Below are 19,442 nucleotides of genomic sequence, written 5' to 3'. Positions count from 1 at the left end.
AACACCAGCCAGGGCTAAGTTCCTGTTTTGTAAAGTCAGTTCAGAAGGGCTTAAGGGTGTGTGGGTAGGTGTGCAGGCACACATCATTGGGCTGCAGTGCTGTGCCCTGTTGGGTAAAAAGAGTCCCTCTCTGAACTTAAGTTTCCTCAGTTGGGCCATAGGGATGGGACTGGTGTCTACAAACTGCCACTTAGCACTCCTGTTTCCCTCACTTGTCTTCATCAGTACTTTCTGATCATAATTCCTCATTGATTTCTAAACATACAAGGCTTGCACACTGTGAAAGAAACTTTTCTATACTTTCTCATTATTTGTTTCTTGTTTTGGAGATTATTTCAAGATCCTTAGATTTATAACTGTTTCTTGAAGGGCTTCTTTTTAACAAACTTGAAAAATATTAGTTTTGGTCTCCACTGATATTTTACTCTTATGTTTCTGCCTCTCTCATTTGTTTCTTCTTGTAGAAGGTAGCTCGTGGTTCGGTGCCTTTGCTCTCTATGGCACTAATGAAGAAGGTCCCATTTCAGGAGATTGGGAGGACTTGTTGTATTTATTCTTAGATATGCTGCCTCCTTTAGGAAGGGCTAGCTTCATCTGCCCAAGAATCCATCTTCAGCATTTCCAGGGCACATCAGTTAATCCTTTCCTAAGACTGCCTAGTTCTTTCTGCTTTGGATATTATACACATGCCCTAGACTCCTAGACAGGTCATTTTTACCCTAGCATCCAGCACAGGGTCCCACTAGAAGAAACAGGCATCAAAGTGTGAGTTCCATGCTGCTTCTACACAACTTAGAATGTCAGTGGGACAAATGCTTTACTGCTCCCCATCTTCTGTGGCCTTCCTATATTGTATGTCATGACAAACATAGTATGTCTCATCTCTTCTATTTCTTCACTTAGGAAAGACTAGTTGAGACTCCTCCTTTCTAAATATTTGCCATCTATATGCAGGTACAGCAAATCACAATATTCCATTCTTCTTCCTTGTCTGGTTTCCATTATTCTGACTCTAAAAGAGGCTTTGTAAAGAATGCTTCTAGGGCCCTAACCGGTTTGGCTCAGTGGGTAGAGCATCGGCCTGCGGACTGAAGGGTCCCAGGTTCGATTCTGGTCAAGGGCATGTACCTTGGTTGCGGGCACATCCCCAGTAGGGAGCATGCAGGAGGCAGCCGATCGATGTTTCTCTCTCATCGATGTTTCTAACTCTCTCTCTCCCTTCCTCTCTGTAAAAAAATCAATAAAATATATTTTTAAAAAAAGAATGCTTATAGGGGTGCCCTCCCTCTTGGCACCCTGGCCTTTCTTCCTTCTCAGGCATGCATCTCCTAAACTCTAAGGATCCCCACTAGACTTGCAATCCGGGGAGCAATGGGCAGCAGCAGCTAATCCTGGGCTAACCTGTCTCCAAGGCCCCTTTCTCTGATTTTGCAGTGAGCAGCCCCACCTAGGTTCATTTCTTTCCTATAACATTTCTAGAGCCAAAAGCAGCTCTGTTTAGGTTTCTCTCCTGTTGCTTCTTCTATCCTAAGCCCTTCCTTATTTAACTGCCCCCAGCTTTAATAAACATACTTAAAAATGTTATTAAAAAAAGAATGCTAACGGGGAAAACAAACATTTCTTATAGGAATGTACTTACAGTTGCTGACAATGGCTGTTTTGAATACTATGTGTGACTAAACCTCTAAAATGATATTATAACAAAAACCACAAATGGATAAGTCCAGTTGAGTGTAGGTACAGTAGCTCCCCTTATCTGCAGGAGATATGCCCCAAGACCCTCAGTGCATGCCTGAAAGCACAGATAATACTGAACCCTATATAGACTTTGTTTTTTCCTATACATAATTACCTATGATAAAGTTTAATTTATAAATTAGATACAATAAGATAGTAACAATAACTAATAACAGAACAATTATAACAATAGAAGCAAAGTAAGGATTACATGAACACAAGCACTGAGATGCAGCAACAGTTGATCTGATAACCAAGATGGCTACAAAGTGACTAACAGACAGGTAGCAGATACAATGTGGATATGCTGGATAAAGACATGGTTCACATTCCAGGCTGGATGAAGTGGGACTATATGAGATTTCATTATGCTACTCAGAACAGTTCACAATTTAAAACTTAAGAATTGTTTATTTCTGGAATTTTCCATTTAGTATTTCAGGTTGACTGCAGGTAACTGAAACTGCAGAATGTGAGACTGCGGATAAGGGGGGACTATTGTATTACCTACTCAACTGTCAGGGTGCAGCTTCTGTCATCCCCTTTTTTGTTTAAAATATATTTTTATTGATTTCAGAGAGGAAGGGAGAGGGAGATAGAAACATTAATTGGCTGCCTCCTGCATGCCCCCTATTGGGGTTCGAGCTTGCAACTTGGGCATGTGCCCTGACTGGAAATTGAACTGTGACCTCCTAGTTCAAAGACTGATGCTCAACCACTGAGCCACAACAGCTGGGCTGTGTCATCCCTTATAGGGAGGCAGCCCCCCCCCCCTTTCATAACGATGATTGTTCTCTTGGTGTCCCCCACTCCCTGCTTTTCCTGCACAGACCTCTGTTACAGTATCTGTAAATGCTGTATTACACTTACTATTTATTTGTCTGACTTTCTTCAATTAACAGGATTGACCGACTAATCTGTGTACCTATAGCACTAAGTATGGTGTGGGTGCTCAGTAAATGATCCTTATTATTATTAAAATTTACCATTAACACTTTTTACCTCATGTTTTTAGGTAGATGTATATTTTAGGATTGTTATGTTTTCTTGATGAATCAATCCCTTTATTTTTGTTATTAGGCAAGAAAAAAGCATTTCACTCTAGGTGAGTAGTGGTGGAGAATTACTTCAAACACCTGGAGGGCCATCACATGAAAGAGGCATTAGGGCACTACCAAGACCCCTGGCTAGAGGGATCTATTTTTCCTGTAGAAAAATACAGGAAAGCAGATTTGGATTCAGTCTGAAAAAAGAACTTTCTAATAGAGCCCAAACATGGAGTGGCTGCTTTAGACAGTAGTGAGCTTCCTGTCTTTGGGTGTCATAAGTAGCAATGGACAACAAACCAACTGATCATCAGTGTTGCAGAAGGGATGCAAGACAGACGAACCTTTAAGGTTTTGTCACAATCTGAGAATATATGATTTTGTAATTCCATTCCCAAAGAGAAGTTTGAAATTTGTATTACCAAGGAAGCACTGCTAAAATAGTGACAGCTACCACCTATGAAGTGCCAGTCATAGGCACTGTACTTGTTATTTCTGCCCCTACAACAACCTGATGAGGTAGTTATATGTTACATTACCAATTGTACCGTAAAGGAAAGTAAGAAAAGAAATGGAGAAGCTAAGAAATGTGTTCAATATTACATAGAACCAAGCATTCTGATTCTTGAGCTCATACTCTTTGCACTTTATGCTCCTAAGCAGGTTTCTGCTAAGTTGCCTGTGTGTTTTAGTCTGAAAGGGTACTATTCTGGTCTGCACAGCAAGTCTATATCTGAAGAGGGCCTATTCTGGCAAATAATGTCATTAAAACTTACTTAGTGCCCTTATGATAAAAGTTTTTAACTTCGCTCTAGGGCCATCCACCTTTTCAGTCTTCTAGTCATTTCTCCTGTTGCATCAACTCCTCCAAACACACTAATTGAGCTGCCAAAGCACTTTCCTGTCTCTTTTGGGGAACTTACTTCCCAAGAGCTTCACCTCACTGATTCCTGCCTAACTTCAGCGTCTCCTCATCTACTCAATAACAGGATATTGGCCCAGGCACACTCTCATTTAGCATCCTGTGCTGGAGCATAGGGTGCATACAACCTATGACAATTTATTTTCCCTGAGTGCTGAACCAAATGTGGGGAAAAAGGCAGACGGAGACCTATGATAAAAGGCTAGGTTTGTAGATTAATGGGAGAGTAAAACAGGTCTGCCAACCTCCTGTCCCCCAAATCTAGGCTTTGTCTATCCCATTAGTCTATGTGCTCCATGACAGCAGGGACCAGGACTGCTTTGCCAACCACTGTGTATGCTTCCCATGCCTTGTTCAATCTCTGGAACAGTGTTTAGTAAATACTTGCCGGTGAATGAATGTTAAATGTTATACACAAGTCTCTCTCAAGTGTGAGCAGATGAGGGCTGATGGGATAGATGTGGGATTAGGAGGGGACTGTAGGGGTGGAGAGTTTTACAACAAAAGCCCTGGAGCAAGGGAAACTCAGTTGTTTAGAAGTAAGGACTCAGAAGTTTGTTTCTTAATATACATAAAGATCTGCATGTATGATGGAGTATGATTTAAACTGATTCTGGTTTTAAATACTAGGTAACTAATAAAGTAAAAAGAGAACTGAAAATTTACCTTGGCAGGAAACCAGCCCCACTAACTACAGTAATTCACATGAACTTACTAATTAGGCTCAATTAGCAGGAAGTACAATTAAGTCTATCATTAAATACATGGCAAATGAGAGAATGTGGGAAAGTGTCATGTAAGCTATAAAGCATCTTACAAATATGGCTGCTTATTATGACAACTATAAATTCTGCTCATTTTATATCTTTGTAGACTTGCTCAAATACATGGCTATATGCTTGTGACTTTTAAGGCATTATCAAAAACTTTGTTCTGCCCTGGCCGGTTTGGCTTAGTGGATATAGCGTCGGCCTGCGGACTGAGGGGTCCCGGGTTCGATTCCGGTCAAGGGCACATGCCTAGGTTGCGGGCTTGGTCCCCAGTGGGGGGCGTGCAGGAGGCAGCCAATCAATGATTCCCTCTCATCATTGATGTTTCTAGCTCTCTCTTCCTCTCCCTTCCTCCCTGAAATCAATAAAAAAAAATTAAAAAACAAAACAAAACAAAACTTTGTTCTTACATGACTTTTTTGAAAGGTTTCACTTGGTTCTGGTATATTAATAAAAATCAGCCTTACCTCTTTATTGTGTTTCTTAATTTTTATAACCCATAACCCTGTGCTTTCTTACTCTATCTTCTGAATATAACCTCCAAGTAAAAAGCTTTACTCTCTGTAGTTTATATTACTTTAAAACACAAACAATAAAAATAGAAACACACACAAAAGAAATGCTTTCTTAAACACATACTAATCCTCCCACCTGCATAGAACTGCTGCTGTATAATCATATTATTTATGGTTCTTATAAGAGTCTGATTTTTTCCCTTTTTTCCAGCACCAACATGCCATCACATGAACCTGTTGAGAGTACTCTGTGTATAGTTACTTGTGGTGAGCTATTGAGTTGACTACATTTTGTGACATCAGCTGGACTAATTCAAAATCAAGACTACAGAAAAGGATCCCCTGACCCTTCACCATGGCTACCTATGCTCATGAAAAAAAATCAACAACAGCTTTTAAAAAGTGTTTTCCATACAGAAGGCCGAGAGACATATGAAAACATGCTCAAAGTCACTAATCATCTGAGAGATGCAAATCAAAACAACGAGATACCATATCACACCTGTCAGAATGGCTATCAACAGATCAACAAACAACAAATGCTGGCGAGGATGTGGAGAAAAAGGAACCCTCGTGCACTGCTGGTGGGAATGCAGACTGGTGCAGCCACTGTGGAAGACAGTATGGAGTTTCCTCAAAAAGTTAAAAATGGAACTCCCATTTGACCCAGTAATTCCACTTCTAGGACTATATCCCAAGAAACCAGAAACACCAATCAGGAAGGATATATGCACCCCTATGTTCATAGCAGCACAATGTACAATAGCTAAGATTTGGAAACAGCCTAAGTACCCATCAACAGATGAGTAGATTAAAAAACTGTGGTACATTTACACAATGGAATACTACGCTGCTATAAAAGAAGAAGGAACGTTTACCATTTGCAACAGCATGGATGAACCTGGAGAGCATTATGCTAAGCAAAATAAGCCAGTCGGAGAAAGATAAATATCACATGATCTCACTCATTTGTGGACTATAATGATCAACATAAACTGATGAACAAAACTAGATCTAGAGACAAATGGCAGAGGAGATGGGTCGAGGGGGTTAAGAGAGCAACCAAAGGACTTGTATGCATGCATATTAGCATAACTAATGGACACAGACACTGGGGTGGTAGGGGCTTGCCTGGGGTAGGAATGGCTGGGGTGGTGGGGAGGTCAATCAGGGAAAAAGGAGACATATGTAAAACTTCAGACAATAAAAAAATAAATAATAAATAAAATAAAGTGTTTTCCATGCAAAGATGCAGTTGGCTTCTCAATTATCACTTGGAAATGCATATTTCATCTAAAAGTATATAAAAATAACTACCTATAAATAATTTGTAGCATGAAAAATGTATCCATATGTTAGAAACTGAGAAGAAAAAAAAGAGAAGTGAGATTTGGTGGTCAGCTTGTTTATAAAGGGTGGCAATGCCCTACCAGCAATTTCCTCATTTTCTTATTAAGGTCTTGGGGGTAATTTTTTTTACAATATACAAGAATAGTCCTCACCACCATCATCACCTCCGCTACCTCTTCTCCCACGCACCAGAAAAGAACAGCCCTTCCAGGTCATGAGACTATGTTAATAGAACTAAAACAATTTAATCTGATTAATTAAGGCAAGTACAAATGCTTACCTTTATATAGTTTTCAGTTTCTTCATGAAGCTCAAGGTCACAGAATCAGGAGTCAATTTCCAGCCTCTTGCCAACTCCAAAATGTTTGATCTTTTTCTCTCCTGAACTTTTGGAACAGGCAAAGCTATAAGAACTTTATTTCTAATCTCTTACAAGTCCTCCACCCCAACTATTACACACACAAAAGAGGACAGCAATTACCAGTATCTCAGTAGGGACAAGAACTTGAGCACCCATCTCTTGATAAGCAGCCACAAAGAAAATGACTACAAAGAAGGCACTGAATCTTTGTAGCTCTATAGGCATCATTTTATTTTCTACTTAGAAGCAATTCCTTTGGAGAACTTCATCTCCCCACATTCCACATTAATTCAACTTAGTCTAGATTGTTCAGTGGGGTAGACTCTGCCTTCCCATGGTGAGCTTATGACCTGGGCCTGGTCTGAGTACTTCATCTACCTAGCCACAGCAATTGTTCAGAAATAGAAATGTGGCCCAAGTCACACTAATCAACATTCTCTCTGAGACTTTTCTAGTGTTATAAGGAAAAATACACTTTCATTTTCTAGAGCGAAGCCTATAAGGACCATGGTAGCTTGAGACTGTAGGGCTATCTTGCCCCTGAGTGGAGAGAAAATGAGGCCAAGCAGAGCTGAGGGAATAAAGAGAGTCCTGATGACATCTCGAACCTCCTGAATCTAACTGTACCTCAATTTCTCAGTTACCAAGGCGTAAATTTTTTAAATCCTTTAATATATATATAATTGATTTCAGAGAGGAAGGGAGAGGGAGAGAGAGATAGAAACATCAATGATGAGAATCAATGATCGGCTGCCTCCTGCACGCTCCTTACTGGGGATCAAGCCCACAATCTGGGCATGTGCCCTGACCCGGAATAGAACCATTACCTCCTGGTTAAAAGGTTGACACTCAACCACTGAGCCACATGAGTTAGTCACCAAGGCGTAAAATAACCTCTATCCATTTCTGTCTTAAGCTTGCTTGAGTTGGATTTCTGTTACAACCAAAAGACTCTAATTAATACAGTATGCACTTTTACACAGGTAGAAGTACTCCTTCTTGCATTTTAGCATTACATCATTTTGTGCGAAGTTCTGACACTGTAGATAGCTTTGTATACATATTTTCTTTTTAAACATACATATTTTCTTAATGCATGATTTTCAGAATAACCTTTAAGAAAAAAAAACTATAGCCAAAACCGGTTTGGCTCAGTGGATAGAGCGTCGGCCTGCGGACTGAAAGGTCCCAGGTTCGATTCCGGTCAAGGGCATGTACTTGGGTTGTGGGCACATCCCCAGTAGGAGATGTGCAGGAGGCAGCTGATCGATGTTTCTCTCTAATCGATGTTTCTAACTCTCTATCTCTCTCCCTTCCTCTCTGTAAAAAATCAATAAAATATATATTTAAAAAACAAACAAACAAACAAAAAAAAACTATAATCCGGCTGGCATGGCTCAGTGGTTGAGTGTCAACCTATGAACCAGGAGGTCACAGTTCGATTCTCAGTCAGAGCACATGCCTGGGTTGGGGGCTAGATTACCTGTGTGGGGTATGCAGGAGGCAGCCAATCAATGATTCTCTCTCATCATTGATGTTTCTATCTCTCTCTCCCTCTCCCTTCCTCTTTGAAGTCAATAAAAAAATATTTTTTTAAAAAGACTATAAAATAATATGGATCTAAGAAATGGATCTTAGATAAGTAATACAGTGGGGCCTTGACTTACGAGTTTAATTCGTTCCAAGACTGAGTTCGTTAAGGAGCTCATTAACTCAAATTACTCTGTCAACTCAATGTAAAAAATTGGTCGAGAGACAGCTGGTATCTCAGAAAACTCGTTAGTCGGGATACTTGTTAAGTCAAGGCCCCACTGTACAATTAAAAATGGGCAAAGGAGCCCTGACCGGTTTGGCTCAGGGGACAGAGCATCGGCCTGCAGACTGAAAGGTCCCAGGTTCGATTCCGGTCAAGGACATGTACCTTGGTTTCGGGCAAATCCCCAGTAGGAGGTGTGCAACAGGCAGCTGATCGATGTTTCTCTCTCATCGATGTTTCTGGCTCTCTGTCCCTCTCTCTTCGTCTCTGTGAAAAATCAATAAAATATGTTGGAAGAAAAAAAAAATGGGCAAAGGATTTGGATAGTTCTCCAAAGAAGATAGACAAATGGGCAATAAACACATGAAAAGATGCACGACATCATTAGAAGAAATGCAAATCAAAACCCTAAGGAGATACCACTTCACACCCACTAGGATGGCTACATGAAAAAAAAGGAAAACAGAAAATTCAATTACTGGAAAAATTGTAACACATTAGAGAAAATGAAACACATTTCTGGTAGGAAAGTGAAGTGGTACTGTGCTGGGCGGCATATCTGGTGCTTTGGCCAGGCGGGGCACCCTGTGCTCTCTGTTCTTAGAACACATAGATAGGAAGGTGGTCACTGTACTGATGCTGTACTGTGTCGGGAACAAATTGTGTGAACAAGGCTTTGTAACTAACTTTGTGGTTTTTGCAAATAAAAATGCTGTAACTCCTGTAGTCGGCACTGCAGTTCAGCCTTTGCTTCGGCAGGGTGCTGTAACTGTAGTTGCTGGCCAGCTTAATAAAGGCTCCTAAATCTTGATCAGAGTCCCTGGTGGTCGTCTCCATTACAGTATGACTGCTGTGAAAAATAATCTAACAGTTCCTCAAAAAGTTAAACATAGTGTGATGTCACAGAAATGGCAAAGTAGAGAGCTCCAAGAATCAGTTCCTCCACTGAAGCATCATTAAGCTGGCAAAAACTGATAATCAACTTGTCTAGAACTCTGGAATATAATTTTAAAAAAACTACAATGGAGTGCAACCAGTGGTGTGCTTAATGAAAAAAGCAGCAGCTAAACTTTAGTAACAAAGCGCTGTGATATTTGTACTTACCTGTCTACCACCCCCTACTTCCAGAGCTTGATGCCAGGCAGGGGGACAGCAGCCACATTTCTGGTATGGTTTACTGGTACCAGGGGAGGCAATATGTACCTTGTTCTCAGAAGTTTGTGGCTGAGAATTTTGCCCTGTCTAGTGGTTCCCTGAGGAACCTGTGCTGAGGTTGTCTGTTTTGCCCTTCTCAGGCTGGAGCAGCTTTCCAAGTGGCATCTGCTGAAAGCATATAAAGATATATACTATCTGTGGCTGCCTAGAAGAAGGGACAATGAATGGACAAAAAAATGCAGAGAGATCTAAAAGCCTGGAAAGTAGGAGACTGAGGAGCAAGATACACAAGAAAATAAGGACTTGGAAGGGCTATGGGGAAATCTGGCAAGCAAAATGCATGCCCAAGACCGATGCATGTTCAGAAAAGACTTGAGAGGACTCTAGGCTTGCACCTTTGGCTGATCTTTGTGATCCATGCAACCAAGAGGTAAAGGCTAAGGTAGCATTTTAGACAAACTGACTTAGTATTGAAGTTGCTCCAGTTCAAAGCCAATCTGAAAAAACCAGGAGAGATGATTTTTGGTGTGTTTTTTTCTGTTATTTTGTTTTTCATTCCAAACATTTAAAGAAATCTCTGTCAGGTTACTGACTGACTGCTAAGATAATGAAACAGAGATTTCAGTATATAGTCTTAGCAAAAATAGTTTGGAAAAGTCAATAAATGAATTATTACAGCCTTGAATAATCAACAGCAAACCAGGGGGGAGGGATCTCATCTCCAGAGTGAGATATAATATTAAAAATGTTAAACAAAAAGTCACAAGTTTAAAATAGAAAAAATATGGTTCATTCACAGGTGTAAAAGAAGTTTATAGAATGTTCATAGCAGCACAATTTACCATAGCAAAGATCTGGAAACAGCCTAAGTGCCCATCAGCAGATGAATGGATTAGAAAACTGTGGTACATCTACACAATGGAATACTATGCTGCTGTAAAAAAGAAGGAATTATTACCATTTGCAACAGCATGGATGGAACTGGAGAGCATTATGCTAAGTGAAATAAGCCAGTCAATGAAATAAAAATACCACATGATCTCACTCATTTATGGATAATAAAGACTATTATAAACTGATGAACAAAAATAGATACAGAGGCAGAGCAGCATCGAACAGACTGTCAAACTACAGTGGGAAGGCTGGGGAGGGTTGGGGGGCGGGAGGGGGGGTAAGAGATCAACTGAAGGACTTGTATGCATGCATATGAGCATAACCAATAGACATAAGACACTGGGGGTAGGGGAGGCCGGGGGACTGTCCGGGGGGGGGGGGGGTGGGGGGGTGGAAGGAGACATATGTAATACTCTTTGTAATACTTTAAGCAATAAAACAAAATTTAAAAAATAAATTTAAAAAAGAAGTTTATAGAAACCATCACCAAGGGATCCCAAATATTGGATTCACTAGACAAATATTTTAAATCAATTGTCCTAAATATACTCAGAATAAGGAAAACAATGGACATAAAATTAAAGGGAACCAGGAAAATGAACAAATAGAGAATATAAAGAGATATAAATTGTAAAAAGAACCAAATAAAAATTCTAGAGCTAAAAAGTACCGTAGCTGAAATAAAAAACTCACTACAGAGGTTCAATAGATTTAACCTGGAAGAAGAAAAAAATGAGTAAACTTGAAGATATAACTATTGGAATTATTGTCTGAGAAGCAGAAAGAAAAAAGAACACAGAAAATGAACAGGCCCTGGCCAGTGTGGCTTAGTGGCTGGAGTGTCAGTCATCCTGCGCATGGAAGAGTCAAAATTCAATTCCCAGTCACAGCGTGTGCAGGAGGTAACCAATCAATGTGTCTCTCTCACATCAATGTCTGTCTCTCTCTCTCTCCTCTCTCCTCTCTCCCACCCTCTGTCCCTTCCACTCTCTAAAAATCAATGAAAAAATATCCTTGGGTAAGGATTTAAAAAAATTTTTTTTATAAAGAAAATGAATAGAGATAAGGGAACCAGAGGACACTACCAAGCAGACCAAGATAAGCATTACAAAAATCCCAGAAGGAGTAGAGGGAGAAAGAGGCAGAAAGTATTTATTTTTTATTTTTTAAATGGCTGAAAACTCCCCAAATTCGATGAAAGACATGAATTTACAAATTAAGAAAGTACAACAAACTCAAAGTAGGTCAAATTCAAAGAGATATACTCCAAGAAACATTATAATCAAACTGTCAAAAGATAAAGAGAGAACAAGAGAAGTGACTTATCATTAAAGAGAATTTCAGTAAGATTAACAGCTTATTTCTTATCAAAAGCCACAGGCCAAAAGGTAGTCAGGTGGCATATTTAAACTGTTAAAAGGACTTTCAACCAAGAATTCTATATTCAACAAAACTATCCTTCAAAACAAAGGGGAAATTAAGATCTTTTCAGAGAAACAAAAGCTGAGTGAGTTCATTACTAGTAGACCAGCCTTACCAAAAATGATAAAGGGAGCCCTCTAGGATGAAATAAAAAGGACACTAGACAATAACTCAAAGCCATACAAAGAAAAATTTTAAATGTGTTAAAGGTAACCACATAGGTAAATATAAAAGCCAATATTATTATGTATTTAATTTGTAACTCCTCTTTTTGTTTTCTATGATTCAAAAGACAAATGCCTAAACAATAATTATAATTCTATGTTAATTGGCACACAATATATAAAGATGTAATTTGTTATAAAAACAACCTAAGGAGGGAGACAGAGCTATATAGGAGTAGATTTTTTTGTATACTTTCAAAGCTAAATAGGTATCAATTCAAACTGGATTGTTATAAACTTATTGTGTTAATTGTAATCCTCATGTAACCATTAAGGAAATAACTTTTAAAATACAGAAAAATATGGAAACTCCTTCAATATGATAAAGGGCATTTATGAAAAACCTATGTCTAACATCATAAGGGTAAAGACTAAAAGTTTTACCCCTAAAATTAGGGACAAGACTAAGGATGCCACTTTTACCACTGCTTTTCAGTATTGTACTGGATGTTCTAACTAAAGAAATTAGGTAAGAAAAAGAAATAAAAGGTATCCAATGAGGAAAAGAAGTAAAACTACCGATACCCAGATGACATGACCCTATGAATATAAAAAATTCCCAAAGAATGAAAACAATGACACCAGAACAAATTAACACTTTCAGCAAAGTTGCAGGGTTATAAGATCAACACTTAAAAGTCAGTTATGTTTCTATATAACTGCAATGAATAATCTGAAAGGAAATTAAGAAACACTTCAATTTATAACAGCATACAAAATAATAAAATATAGGAATAAATTTAACCTAAAATATATAGGAATAAAAATAAAAATATACAAGAAAAGCGCCTGGCAGTGTGACTCAATGGTTGAGCATCGACTTATGAACCAGGAGGTCAGGGTTCAATTCCTGGGAAGTCAGGGCATGCCGAGCTCGATCCCCAGTGTGGGACGTGTGAGAAGCAGCTGATCTATGATTCTCTCTCATCATTGATGTTTCTCTCTCTCTCTCTCTCTCTCTCTCTCTCTCTGAAATCAATAAAACAATATATTTAAAAAATAAAAATATACAGGAATAAAAATAAAATACAGAAAAACTACAAAATACAGTTGATCCACTAAAAAATCCACATGTAAGTGGACCTGGGCAATTCAAACCTACATTCAAGGGTCAACTATATTTTCAATCAGAGGTTGGGAATATGCATATGAGGAGGGCGGACTTAAGTTACATGCCGATTTTTGACTGTGTGGGTGGTTGGCACCCCTAACTCCCACATATTCAAAGGTCAACTGTACTGCTGAAAGATATTAAAGATGACCTAAGTAAATGGAAAAGCATACCATGCTCATAGATTGGAAGACTTAATATTGTTAGAATGGCACTACTATCCAATATGATCTAAAGAGTCAATGCAATCCCTGTCCAAATTCCATTGGCCCTTTTTTGCAGAAATAGAAAAGCCAATCTTTAAATTCACATAAAATTTCAAGGGGGCTCAAATAGCAAAACAATCTTCAAAAAGAAGTCAATTTCAAACTTCTCAATTTCAAAACTTAGTACAAAGCTACAGTAATCTAAATAGTGGTACTAGCATAAGGACAAATATATAACCCAATGAAATGGAATTGAAAGTCCAGAAATAAACCCATATATCTATGGCCATCTGATTTCCAACAAGAGTGCCAAGTCCAATCAATGAGGAAAGACAGTCTCTTCAAAAAATGGTGCTAGAATAACTGGATATCTACATGCAAAAAAATTTAGTTGGACCCTATACTATATACAAAATGAACTACGAATGAATCAACAACCTAAATAAAGAGCTAAAACTATTAAACTCATAGAAGAAAACATAGGGGTAACTCTTCATGACCTTGGATTTGGTAATGGATTCTTAGATATTACACCAAAACCACAAACAAAAAATAAATTAATTAAGATATTTTGTGCATCAAAGGACATTATCAAAAAAGTGAAGCTGTCAGCCAACATCATACTCAATGGGCAAAAACTAAAACCATTTCCCCTAAGAACAGGAACAAGACAGGGATGCCCTCTCTCACCACTCCTGTTCGACATAGTACTGGAAGTATTAGCCATTGCAATTAGACAAGAAGAAGAAATAAAAGGCATCCAAATTGTGTTTTTTTTCATATGCACCTTATACTTTAACATAACATTTTATTTTTAAAAAGTTATTACTATCCAGCCAGTGTTGTTTAGTGGTTGAGCGTTGATATATGATCCAGGAGGTCACAGTTTGATTCCCGGTCAGGACACATGCCTGGGTTGTGGGCTCAATCCCCAGTAGGGGGTGTACAGGAGGCAACTGATTGATGATTCTCTCTCATCATTGATGTTCCTATCTCTCTCTTCCTCTCTCTGAAATCAATAAAAACTATCTCTCTCTTTTTTTTTAAGAAACCCAAAGGGAAAAACATTATTCTAAAAAATGTTCCCTTTCCTCCTGCCCATCCCCCAGGTCAGCACCTCTTAAAGGGGGGCTTCAGACACAACTGGAAAATGGAGGTCTACGCAGCAAACCAGGGACTGGTTAGTAGGTGAGTTATAGTGAGGAATGAAAGCTGTGACCAATTCCCTTGATTGCCCCTGACCCAAGGAATGTGGTAACTGATGAGAAGCCTATCTTGGGCTGGAGCACGGGAGATAAAGTGGTGGTGACAAAGTGTTGGCAGCCTGGCACTAGGCTGTTTCCGTTGCTTCATCTACAGGGTCATGCTTTAGGAATGAGTAGCCCTTAATTGAGTTCAGCAGCAAGAGGCCCCAAGATACTTCTTACCCTTTACTTCTTATTCTATTGATACCTTTGTACATTTTTATTTATTTATTTTTTAAATATATTTTATTGATTTTTTACAGAGAAGAGGGGAGAGGGATAGAGAGTTAGAAACATCGATCAGCTGCCTCTTGCACGCCCCCTACTGGGGATGTGCCCGCAACCAAGGTACATGCCCTTGACCGGAATCGAACCTGGGACCCTTGAGTCCGCAGGACAATGCTCTATCCGCTGAGAAAACCGGTTAGGGCTGTTTGTACATTTTTAAATATTTGTAATGTTATGAGTATTCCCAAAAGTTACCCAAACCATATACTTATCTGGGCAAAAATTAGACTTACAAGACACTGAAAGTGCCTGGAATTATATATAGGGAACAAAACTAGGCTACTATTTTTAAGGGTAAATCTGGAGCAGGGGAAGCTCAGACATAAATGAATCTAGAGTTTATAAAGGACTTAAAGCTCAGCTAAATTTTATTTGGTTCTGGTTCTCATCTTCACTGTGTTCCTAAGCCTACAGTCCCAAAGCACAAAAGAAGGACCCACTGGCAATTTAGATGGAGAGAGTAAGGTATTTCCTTGGTATTTTGAAATGATGCTGCCTTGCTTCTGTGTAACAATTGTTTCAATGTATGCAGGAGAGACAGTAAAACTGATTGGAAACTGGTTAACAGCTGAAGTCTGAAGTTCAAGGATTATTCAGACACCTCCTTTGTGATTGTATGCCTTTCCTTGAGCCCCTTTTGTCTACTCATACTCCTCCTCTAAGGATATACCAATTTTCTACCTTGATTCTTGTATGGACCAGTAAAGAAGTCTGAAATCAAGATAGGAGATGTTTTCCTTGTTGGGAACACTTGGATCCAAGGCCCAGGAGGCATGAGACGATCTAAACTCCACACCTTTAACATAAGTATTATGGCACAAAATGATTGATGGAAGTTAGAAGATGATTTGAGATGAGGAGTGGCAAGTTTAAAACATCTCTCTCCTATGCCTCTCTTCATCTTGTTCCTCCTCTACTGACAAGCTATATAATAAAAGGCCAATATGCAAATCGACCAAACATCGGGACGACCGGTCACTATGATGCACACAGACCACCAGGAGGCAGACATTCAACACAGGAGCCGGATTCACGGCTGGCAAGTGCACAGGCAGTAGCAGGAGCCTCTCCCGCCTCCACGGCAGCTGGACATCCGCCGAGGGCTCCCAGACTGCGAGAGGGCACAGGCTGGGCTGAGGGCCCCCCACCCAAGTGCACAAATTTCGTGCACTAGGCCTCTAGTACATACATATTTGCTCACTCAATTCACCATTTACTAGCAGCTAAAATGACAGGACCTCCTCCACAACCCACTCCTGCCCCAGCAGCCATACCCACCTTCTGCAAGTCAGACTCTAGAGGTGACTGCCTATTGGCCCCAAGGACACTCATCATTTCTGTGGTACCTGTGGCTTCTATCACTGGGGCAGAGATGTCTTCTGCAATCCTTCCTTCTGGAAATCTGAAGGCTTCTGCAATTACTCCTGAAAAGAAAGGAGGATAGGTAGGTGAAGGGTCAGTAAATGTCATCATAATTTATCCTTATGTAGGTATGCTATAGGAGGGCTGGACAGAACTTTAGCATGGGCAAAGTAGCAGAGAGATAAGAGAAAAATAATACCTTAATATGGTTGATTTTATCTCTTTGCTTTCTTTCTCTACATCCTCTACCATTATTTAACTCTGACTCCATTTTTACCCTGCTCATTCACTTCCATTAAGCATGCTCATTTCCCTTATTTTCTACAAAACTCCTTTCTTGCCTGATCCTCAACAAGTAGAAGGAAAAGCCGGTAAAGCTTCCAATCAATACATCTGGATATGAGTTGTCTTTTTGCATGCAACGAAGACTTTGTGATATATAGAGTACCTTTATTAAAATAAGCTTTGTGAAAACAGGAATCTTGATTTATGTAATATAAATCCAAGTGCTTATACAGCATGAAAGGAAATACATAACCAGCTCAACAGATGTCAGGGCAAGAGAAAGGGAACAGAAGAGAGGAAGAAGAAAAAAATGGTTTTCATCAAGAATAGAGATTCTTAAAGTGTGTGTTTTGCTCAGCCTTGATGGGAGTTAGAGGAATCTAGGGAGTCTTGAGGGAAAAGCAGCAAGACCTATTTGTAATGATGGAAAAAAAATTTTTAATATATAAAAGTATATAGAAGGAAAAAGAAAAACCTGGTCTATTATTCCACAGCACCAAAAAACAGTTCCTGACATAAATATTATATATTTTATATGTGTGTATACATGTTTTGTGTATAGAATATTTTATTTTATATAAATGCATTTCATGGTCAGAATGTTGAAACAAAAAAGATACAAAATAAAAAGTGAAAGCATCCCTCTTCCAAAAGCAACCTTTTTTGGTTAATGTTTCTGCTTCCTTACAGAATAAAATTGGCAGCTTGATGTAGTTTTGATGAGGTGACAAGATGATGTTGAGCCATAAAGGGTTGAATTATTCCTTCAGCCAAATCAGAGAGATTTGGAGTTTGACCAACTAACTTCAACATGCCTATAAAATCTGGCTGGAAGGAGAAAGGGAGTCTTCTGAAAATCAGAGTACCCAAAGCCTTTTATTGCTAACTCTAAGGTCAGTTTACCCCCATTTCCCATCCTCAATTTTTCTTCTAGGAGTTTCAGGGCCAGTGTGTCCCCCTTCTGGCCTGCCACCACTATTCCAGAATGCTATTGAAATGAAGGGGTCACTGGCAGCCTTGACATGAACTCATTGTAATAGACAGTGCTTTGTATACAAAGATCCAGGACAGAAGCAAGAGGACAGAGAGCTGGCTTGTGCAGTACTAAGCATCCAACAAATACAATCAATGTATAGCTTTTACCCACTTATAAATTGCTAAGTATTAACAATCAGTTAATAAAAAATAGTTACTATTACTACATTGCTTCTATTTTTTAAAAATCCTACCCGAGGACTGTTTTGTTTGTTTTCACTGATTCTAGAGAAAGGAAGGGAAAGGGAGAGGAAGAGAACATATATGGGAAAGAAAAATTTATTGGTTACGCGCCCCAACAGGGAATCAAGCCCACAACCCTTCGGTGCACAGGACAATGCTCTAACCACCGAGTAACACCGGCCAGGGCCCCACACTGACTTTTTAAATGAACTTTTATTGCGCACTCTTTTGTGCCAGGCAACTACGCACTGTAAATACAATGGTAAAAAACAGTAAGCAATGACAGACTACTTTGGGGAGTTTGTAATCTAGTTGAGGGGAAGGGAGGCAATATGAATCAAAGAAACACATAAATGTCAAATTACAACCACATTAAGTGCTACAATGAAAATGTACATGGTCTTTTGAAAATGTTTAAGGGCTGAGGGCAAATCAGGATGATTTTTTTTTTTAATGTATTGGTTGATTTTAGAAGAGGAAGGCAGTGAGAAATATCAATTTGTTGCTCTACCTATCTATGCATCCACTGGTTGAGTCTTATATGTGCCCTCACTGGGGACTAAAATCAGGACAATGCTCCAACCAACTGATTTTTCTTTTTTAAGGGCAAAAGATTTTCATTTTAAGTTCAACAGCTTGGCTTATCAATGAATATTGTTACTGTATGCATATTTTTTACTTAAAATTACGTAAACATTATTGCAAAATTAAACTCCACACAGAAGAAATGTGCTCACAACGCCGAACAATTTTCATTCGTCCATTTTCTCAAAAAATTGTTAATAAATGAAAATCTTGCTCATTAGATTCTCATCCTGGTCTTGGTAGGTAAGCTTTATTGAAGTGAGAACCAAGTTTTAGGGATGTATTTTTAAAACCCCACCGCACTTCCTTTTTATGCCATTTCCTCTCTGAACTCACCTCTACCCTTTAAAATATAAATACTTAACGTCCCCATTGGATGTCTGTATACTGTAACTCCAACCCCCACTCCAACCCTAAATACACACATACCTCTCCCCATTCTTCCTCAGTCCCTGAACCTGGTAGTCTGGTAAATGGGCATATGTTCCGTCGTGCTTTACTACCAAAACATTAGCTAATTTTTTTACTTTTTAGATTTTTTTAAAGAGATACAGTGGCGTGAGGTAAAGTGGGAATACTTAATAGAAAGGTTACCGAGAGTATTATGTGCCCTGAAGCTAGCTGTGAATAGGAGAAAGATGGCTTATAAAACAAGAGGTCTCCATTCATAAAACCAAGGGAAATTTTTAGGGAGTTATTTATACAACTTAGGTAAAAATTAAGTGTTTGACCAAATTTAAACCTAACTGCTCAATTGTTCTCACAGTTGAGAGGATCCAATAAAAACTGCTTCTATGCTTGCAGAAATTTAAAAGTTATATTCCATAAGCCACATGTTAAGATTAGGGACACTCCCTGTTTGTGCCTTTGTCTCCTAAGGTAAAAATGTATTCCATACCATGATGGTACTGAAACTCTAGGACAGTAGTTCTCAACCTTCCTAATGCTGCGACTCTTTAATACAGTTCCTCATGTTGTGGTGACCCCCAAC

At 39.1% G+C, this 19,442-nt stretch overlaps 1 protein-coding gene across 1 annotated transcript in view; it reads right to left on the bottom strand.

Annotated features, from left to right (window-relative positions):
• Nucleotides 1-16,183: 16,183 nt before the first annotated feature.
• ZNF318 (zinc finger protein 318) overlaps nt 16,184-19,442 on the bottom strand; it is a 36,884-nt gene continuing 33,625 nt past the window's right edge. The window contains exon 11 of the mRNA XM_070418543.1: nt 16,184-16,425. Coding sequence (XP_070274644.1) covers nt 16,420-16,425 — 6 coding nt within the window. The 3' untranslated portion in view covers nt 16,184-16,419. The remainder of the gene's footprint in view (nt 16,426-19,442) is intronic.

This window comes from Myotis yumanensis, unplaced genomic scaffold (assembly GCF_028538775.1).
Source record: "Myotis yumanensis isolate MYYU_CA2020_CCGP unplaced genomic scaffold, mMyoYum1.0.hap1 SCAF_6, whole genome shotgun sequence".
In the NCBI taxonomy this organism is placed as follows: Eukaryota; Metazoa; Chordata; class Mammalia; order Chiroptera; family Vespertilionidae; genus Myotis; species Myotis yumanensis.
This window is presented reverse-complemented; position numbering and strand designations above follow the sequence as displayed.